An 8,335-nucleotide genomic window follows, 5' to 3' on the forward strand; every position below is an offset into this window, starting at 1 on the left:
AATATAAATGAAATATATGATTAGTTTTTGAAAATACTCTTTGCTAGATCAAAGTAACAATGAAAGTGTCCATTGTTTTTTTGTGATAAAAGTATTATTTATGTTAAAAAAAAATACACTGTAATAGAAACTAAGTTTACATTTTGCTCTATGCTTTCTAGGACTAATGTTAAATGAAAACAAATTTCATTAATGTTTATTATTTTTAATCGGTCATATAATAATCAAAGCCCTGAAGGAAATAAAGCCATTTAGCAGCAATTGGAACAAGAACCACATCCAAAAGTATTTGGCTGTGAAATATAGAGAGAATGAAACATCCATATAAATGACATAGAACAGATAAAAACACAAAGCAAATAAAAACAATTAACAGTCACTATTCATAAAATACATTATATCCGAAAACTATATTGATGAAGTGACGCTGCAGAGCATCATGTGATCAATGCAGGTCTGTTTAGGAAACACATCATGGACAGAACTTCTTCCTGTGTATAGCACAGATGTACTTGTTGCAGTTGCTGCATGTAGTCTGTGTCTTGGAGTCCTTTGAGGGTCCACAGACCTCACAGCTGGCTGTGGGGGTCTTCCAGAAGCTGACTGTGGGGGTCTTCCAGCAGCTGGCTGTGGGGTCTTCTTGCGGCTGGCTGTGGGGGTCTTCCAGCAGCTGGCTGTGGGGGTCTTCCAGAAGCTGGCTGTGGGGGTCTTCCAGCAGCTGGCTGTGGGGGTTCTTCTTGCGGCTGGCTGTGGGGGTCTTCCAGCAGCTGGCTGTGGGGGTCTTCTTGCGGCTGGCTGTGGGGGTCTTCCAGCAGCTGGCTGTGGGGGTCTTCTTGCGGCTGGCTGTGGGGGTCTTCCAGCAGCTGGCTCTGAGTCAAGTTCATCTTCCAATTTGCTGTCAAATTCTGAGTTTACCTCCACATCATCCTCATCTTCAGAAATGTCTTCCTGTCCCACTTCACCGTGTTCCTCTAATGCATTCCTCTCACTCTCATCCAGTATTAGCTCCAAGGCTCTGAGCAGAATATCTTTTGGCCATTTTGTTGGTAGATAATTGTAGTTCTGCACTATACACTGTAATGTGAAGTTATGTCTCTGTTTAGTCCCTCCTCCGGCGTGCAGGTGCGAGGGGGACAGTGCGAGGAAATGTCAAATGTTTATACATTTCTGGAAGATCTAAAATGTTTATAATGTTCTAGGATAGTTTTGTGTACACACTACAAAGGGTAAAGATCAAGGGAAAACAGGATCAAACAGCTTCTCTATGCATACAATTGTGTGTGTGTGTGTGTGTGTGTGTGTGTGTGTGTGTGTGTGTGTGTGTGTGTGTGTGTGTGTGTGTGTGTGTGTGTGTGTGTGTGTGTGTGTGTGTGTGTGTCTTTAGTTTGTGTGTGTGTGTGTGTGTTTTTCTCTGTCTCTCTGTCCTGGTATTGTATCCGGCTCAGATTGACCCGAACCTCTTATGAAGGACATAAATGCGGGTGGGCATTTTTTCATAAGTAGAACAAAATAAAAACAATTCCACATGTATTTCACTATAAATAAGCCCCGGCCATTGAGTTTCAAGTTGAACGAAAATATCCTTATATTTTTTTGTATCCATTGAAAATGGAAATCGGGTCAATTTGACCCGAACACCACACAAGGGTTACACTGTGCACATCCCTGGAGGTTTAGGGGATAGGAAACACTCACATTTAAAACATATCCTTAATAAATGGGTGAAAATTGCTTGTGCCCATATTGGGCAGCATTAATATATATACACACATGCCAGCTAAGGTCAGAAGAGCTTTATTTAACAGCTGGTCTTATGTCTGTGACCCCTGTTGTTGTTCATTGATAAGCCTGAAACATGCACTTGTCAAGGTTCAGAGGCACATTTTGCAAATATGGCAGTAGCCATCGATCAGCTTAAGATAAGATATACTTTATTGATCCCAAGTTGGAACATTTGCGTTACATCAGCATGTGTAACAGTTGTAAATATGCAGTGGTGTTTATTTGTAAATCATGTAGTATAATCACACAAATTCTGTGTTTTATATTTAACAATTCTGTGTTCTTTATTTATTGAATGTTCAATACCTGACAAGGTCGGAGATGAAAAACTTTGGTCGCAGGTTCCTCAACAGTGCATTACAAGACATCTATCAATATGTGTGTACCTCCACCATTAAACTGTCGTATTCTGCACATTTCTTATACTATCTACATACATCTTATATAAGTATAATACATATGTATAATATCAGTTAAAATAAGTGCTTCAACATAGTTAAAATTGCTGGAGGTATACACAAAGTTTTTCATTCAATGCAGAACTACACCATAGTTGTGTAGGCCTATGTGATATGTCAATAAACCTTAGAAAATCTTGAAATCTTGAAAGGGATGTGCAAAATAGTAATTATATACAGTCTTTAATGAACGATTAGTAGAGAATAACGAGTAATGAATATACTTTATAGGGATCCTATTAATATCTAATAATAAAAATAATGAAATTCAATAACATGCTTTAACCACCAGGTGTCCCTTTATATCAGCTGTGCACCTTTATGGTGTAAATACAGCCTATCTACCAATTGGATCAAATATAAAAGTCAGCCGAATTAGTGTTGATACTGCAAGGAGACGTATTGTGTGAAAAGAAATGTAAGATGTTGTTTAATGGCTGATATATTTATGATCCACGTCACGTTTTCAGTTCCTCATGTTTGTCCAGAAGTCTTCTCATCAGGGCTCTATAAATACAGAACTACGGCAGATATGTAATATTTAATGCAGCCGAACCGTGTATTACAATGCCGTTATGTGATGACTTCCAAAGAGAAAAGCAAGCACACTTGGAATAAAGTGTTTTCGGTCTGTTTCCGGTATTTGTTAATGACGATGTGCTCTGAGATGTGAGACTGGAATTGCACAGGGGGAAATAACGTAGGCTATCTTTAGATGCAGATTTTGTTAAACTAATACGTTTGCGCTGTGGACCAACACTATACATTGACGGGGAAGGGGGTAGCAATAAAGATAAACCATTAAACTGTTACACAACATAACAGAAACAATATCGATAGCAGCGTCCCTAGCAACCACCTTGGTAACAATGAAAACGTTCTATAGACACAACTTCCTGAAGTAATCTTCGTAATAACTAGCAAACTAAAGATCATGTACATCCACTGCACACATAATCTGAAATAACAACTCATATTTCTCGCATCAAATGACATCAAAACGCATTTTAAAGCCAAACTAACTTTAAATAGGCATTTTACACCGAGAATAAAACGAAGTTCGGCCATGTTTTTTTTTGTGAAGATCACGTGACATAGACGCCAGCCATTGGAATGAATGGTGAAAAAAAACGTAGGCATCTTAGGGCATCAATTTCAGAGGCGTTTTTGTAGAAATACTACGTCCTACGTTGTGGACCAACGTAGTTATTACACGTTTGATGTGAGACTGGGTTGGACAGGCTGCTGTGCCGCATCTCACTCAAAAACCCACACGACTCAACCCAGCGAAAAACCAGTCTTGCATTCAGAATTTCCTAGTAAAATAAAAAAAATGATATTAAACTAATACAAACATAAATATTAGGACAAAGTCCTACAAATAACAACAATAAACATAATAATAAAACAATAAAATGTTGTATTCAGCCCTGATTAAAACAGCGGGCCCAAATCCTGGATGGGCGGGCCCGGCCCCATGGGGGTCTGACTCTCTCCAGTTCAGGTTAGCTCTGAGTGTTAGCATGCTAATGGGAACACAGACCATATTACTTCCAGAACACGTCTCTTTGTTTCTGACAGCAACGTTTCTGATTGGCCCGTGGGCGTAAAGCCCGCCCACATTTTAGTAATGTGGTCATGACGCAGCAAATCTGGATCAGCTCCGTTGTTCCCCGTTTTTAGAGATGTGGGTACGGAGGAAAAGAGAGAGGGGTTTGTTTCTGACCCTTTGAGAGTCTCCTGACACACCGGGGACACACCGGGGACACACCGGGGACACACAGGGACACACCGGGGAGACACCGGGGACACACCAGGGACACACCGGGGACACACAGGGACACACCGGGGAGACACCGGGGACACACCGGGGACACACCGGGGACACAGCGGACACACCGGGGAGACACCGGGGAGACACCGGGGAGACACCGGGGACACACAGGGACACACCGGGGAGACACAGGGGACACACGGGGACACACGGGGACACACCGGGGACACACGGGGGACACACGGCGACACACCGGGGGGACACCGGGGACACACAGGGACGCACAGGGGACACACGGGGAGACATGGGGGACACACCGGGGAGACACAGGGGACACACGGGGACACACGGGGACACACCGGGGACACACGGGGGACACACGGGGAGACATGGGGGACACACGGGGGACACACGGCGACACACCGGGGACACACCGGGGACACACGGGGACGCACAGGGGACACACGGGGAGACATGGGGGACACACCGGGGATGCACAGGGGACACACGGGGACACCGGGGACACATGGGGACACACGGGGACGCACCGGGGACGCACCGGGGAGACACCGGGGACACACAGGGACACATGGGGACACACGGGGACACACGTGATGTAGAGAAGACATAAAGAAGTGCATTTTGCGTGATAGGAGACCTCTAACAGACGCTATCATCTCCAAATCTCCACATCGAACACGACCTCAACTCCAACAGTCCGACGTTCTGCCACAAAGCTGCTCATCACACATCAAACCAGAACACGCTCCAGAAGTCATTATAGTCGCACGCAGAGCTTATGTGTTCTGCTGCTCTGGTTCTTTTTTCTGTGATGCTTCCACACACTCTCTGTTTGTTCGCTGCACTCAGGAGAAATATGGAGCATGAGTTGTTTGGGATGAGCATGCAGAATACTAAAGAAAACACTTTATACAGCGAGAAATGAAACCTGTGAATATGACTAGATTTACCAGCTTGTGCACCGTTATAAAGAATCAGACAGCGGTGCAGAGATGTTTTAAATACTGTCTTTGCTTTAGATATCCAGCCCTACCTGTGAGTTAGGACTATTGAATTGTAATGCACGACTACATAAACTATTGTGCCCTTTATTTCCTTCTCATCCCTTTCCAAGCTTCTTCAGCATCTCAGTATGTGGTGAGTGTTTTGTGCAGCGTGGTTATTTGACATTGCCTGATTCCAAAAGTGTCCGTTGAAGAGAGATTTCGAACATAAGAGGCTGAATGTCCTGTGAACGCACTGAGTGTGCACGGAACAACTTGAATATTTGCAGCTGGAAATGGTCTTTGTTTCTTTTACCACACGCCCAATCTTTCTTTAGCTATCATCCATTGTATTGGTCAAACCATAACAATCCCCCGCCCTCATCTTAAACAACAACAGTCTTTCTCCCGCGCAGATTTGATAGAGCTCTGCAAATATTCAGAATTGACATTTTTCTAAATTCATCCATTACTGTCTGATGATGGAGTGTGAGAAATGTGTTTGTTCCCAGGGTGTCAGACCACCTAATTCCCATAGGACCTCCATGAAGACACAAATTACAAATGAAATCTACTCAATACTTAAATATATTTTTTTCTGAATTTCGACTTCTTTCAGAATTTTTCTCAGAATTTCGACTTCATCAGAATTTTGAATATTTTCTTTAACTACCAATTTTTTTCAGAATTTTGAGATTTTTCCGAATTTTTACTTTTTCAGAATTACGAATTTGTTCAATTAATTTTCTAACATTTCCGAATTTGCACTTCTTTCATAATTTAGACTTTTTTTCATGATCTTGACTTTTTTTCTGAACTTAAACTTTTTCTGACTATATATTCTTTTTTTCTGAATTCTGACTTTTCTCAATGTCTTTTACACAAATACCAACAGGTTATGGATTTCTGTGGCCACACATTTTCTGCAAGCAATCGACTGCTCTAGACAAAAGACTCCTAACACGTATCCAATAGTAACCGCACACATCACATGATCAGTAACTCCTCAGCTCATTGGGACCTGGGAACAGATTTGTTGTTATTTAGTTTGAACCCAACACGTTAGAGCAGCAAAAACAACAGAAAGAACCAACGCAAACCAACATTCAATTGTTAAAATGTACTGTGTTCTTTAATTAATATGTACATATCCAACCCCCACCGTCCCCCCCAATAAAGAAAAAATTCAATTAATACGTTTTAATATATTTAGTAAGTTTTACAGTTTCTGTACAGGAGTGATGGTTTCAAGAAATGCACATCTAGGGCAGCAACACCATTTGTTAGGAACCAAGAACGAGCATAAATGGAGTGAACAAGAGGAATTAGCGAGGGGGGGGGACACACAGCTCATGGGGGCATTTACAGAAGCAGTTTATTGGGATAAACTATGTACAATACAAACCATTCTTACAAATTAGGCTCTAAGATATAGAATACATTACATTTGATATATTAAGTGACAATGAGCAAGCCCCATCCCCCACGCACGACCCGCTGACCGTCAACCAATCAGGTGATCCGACATTCAATCAGCTGAGAATAAACTCCACACACTTTTTTTTGACAGATTGACAGTTTTTATATCCAAGCAACATTTTCTCTCCTAATGGAGGAAGATCTCACTTTGCTAAACTCACATTGAAATCTCCTCGCCAGTCGCCTTGCAGGGTTTCCTAACAAATCCTGATTTTCATTTTTTATTCTTTTTAAATGAGGAATTAGTTTTGATGTCCAGGATAAACTGCAGAGCGTTAATAGCACAGCAGAGGCAAACAGTCCAAATGTCCAGAGAGGCAATGTGTGTGAAATATGTGAAAATCTAGTTTCAAAATAAGTGAGAACTAAACATAAAGCAAACACAGGGGCGACTAATAATGATAACAATCAGAACAAACAGGACAATACGTCCCGCTATCTACACATCTGACAAAACTGAACTCAAGAATCTAACTGTCGTTTTTTTTGCAGATTTCAGTCCTTTGTAGCAGCTGTTTAAAGTAACCGTTCTCTGCAGGATTCTTGACGTCACGTTGGGTAATGAGTCGGGGGTTTGACTCTCTTGTTGTGGACATTTGTAGGGACAGTTCGGCTAAAACGCTCCTCTCTGGGATGGGTAGAAGCTCCAGTCCGCGCTCCACTGGTCCACTTTTCCCACTTTCTGCTCGTCATCCGGACGGGAAGTAGGGCGTGTCGCTGTGGTAGTTGTAGTCCGGACAAACTTTCTGCACCAGTTTGTAGTCGGTGCTGTAGAAGGAGATGAAGATACAGATGACTTTGAAGGGTTTGGAGCAAAGCCAAGACACGTGACTCTGGGTTTGCTCCTGGTAGCAAGTTTTGGACGGGTCGAAGTTGCAGAGCGTATTCTTGGCGCCTTTCTCCACCTTCTCGTATTCGATGCGGCAATTGAAGGACTTTGAATCCTTGGCGTCGATTACCGACTGCTGTGCCGCTACGTCGAATTCAACTACTTTAGTGGGCGGGACTAAACTGACAGAAACGTTGCCCTGGCCCGTGGAATTGTGACGGAAATAGACGCTGAAGGTGCCGTTTCCGTGGTCCACGATCTTTCCGGTGATCAGAAGGTTGAGTTTGACCGTCTTGATGTTGGAGTGGAAGTCGCCCCAGCCGAACATCTTCTTGAATTTCCCCGTCTTGACCATCGGCCGCCGTTTTGCCCGCGGCCGCGAATCCTGCAGGTCCGTGGTGTTCCTCAGCCAATCCCAGAGGTCCTGTTCGGAGTACGGCTCGGGGGTGTCGTAGCGAAGATCCAAGGCTGTGCTGTTCTCTTTTCCGTGGAGAGTCTGTGACAGCAGCCTACTGATGGACATGTCCTTACTGCTTTCTGTCCATATGTGCTTTAGTGTGGATTTGGGGGTTCCCGACTTCACGATCTCTGACTTTGAGGCGTGGGCAACCTGCGGAAGAGAGGAAAACATCTGGTTAGTTACGTATGTCTTTGGACAGCCAACTGAGAGCAATCATCTGTCAGTCGTCACAAAGTGTCTTTGAAATGTGCTGAAGCCATCCATGTTTCCAGAGTGTAACACTAGCGCCAAGGTAAGTAGTGAGCACAGAAATATATTAATCAATCAGTTCCACAACATTTCAAGAATATCCAGGTCGCTCGGAAGAAGATACTGAGCAGCAAGTACGTTTTGAAAGGGTAGCACACGATTAATATATTAAAATATTCAGCATATTTTTAGGATAAAACAATAAATGCACCCTTTTTCTATGATATTTTAGAGTATCTGGTTCCATTGACGTTAACTTGTTCATTTGTATTAATAATTTGTTTATGATTTTTATATTAG

General features: G+C 42.8%; 1 protein-coding gene across 1 annotated transcript; it reads right to left on the reverse strand.

Annotated features, from left to right (window-relative positions):
- Positions 1 to 6,123: 6,123 nt before the first annotated feature.
- nxph1 (neurexophilin 1) lies at positions 6,124 to 8,010 on the reverse strand. The gene has a single exon (XM_034198915.1). It carries the CDS (start codon positions 7,955 to 7,957, stop codon positions 7,187 to 7,189), a length of 771 nt encoding a protein of 256 aa, XP_034054806.1. The 5' UTR covers positions 7,958 to 8,010; the 3' UTR covers positions 6,124 to 7,186.
- Between the last annotated feature and the right edge of the window lie 325 nt (positions 8,011 to 8,335).

Source organism: Gymnodraco acuticeps, unplaced genomic scaffold (assembly GCF_902827175.1).
Source record: "Gymnodraco acuticeps unplaced genomic scaffold, fGymAcu1.1, whole genome shotgun sequence".
Lineage (NCBI taxonomy): Eukaryota > Metazoa > Chordata > Actinopteri > Perciformes > Bathydraconidae > Gymnodraco > Gymnodraco acuticeps.

Bases quoted from the DNA above. Each gene is read 5' to 3' on its own strand.
- nxph1 (XM_034198915.1), bottom strand. From the start codon at position 7,957: ATGTTTTCCTCTCTTCCGCAGGTTGCCCACGCCTCAAAGTCAGAGATC.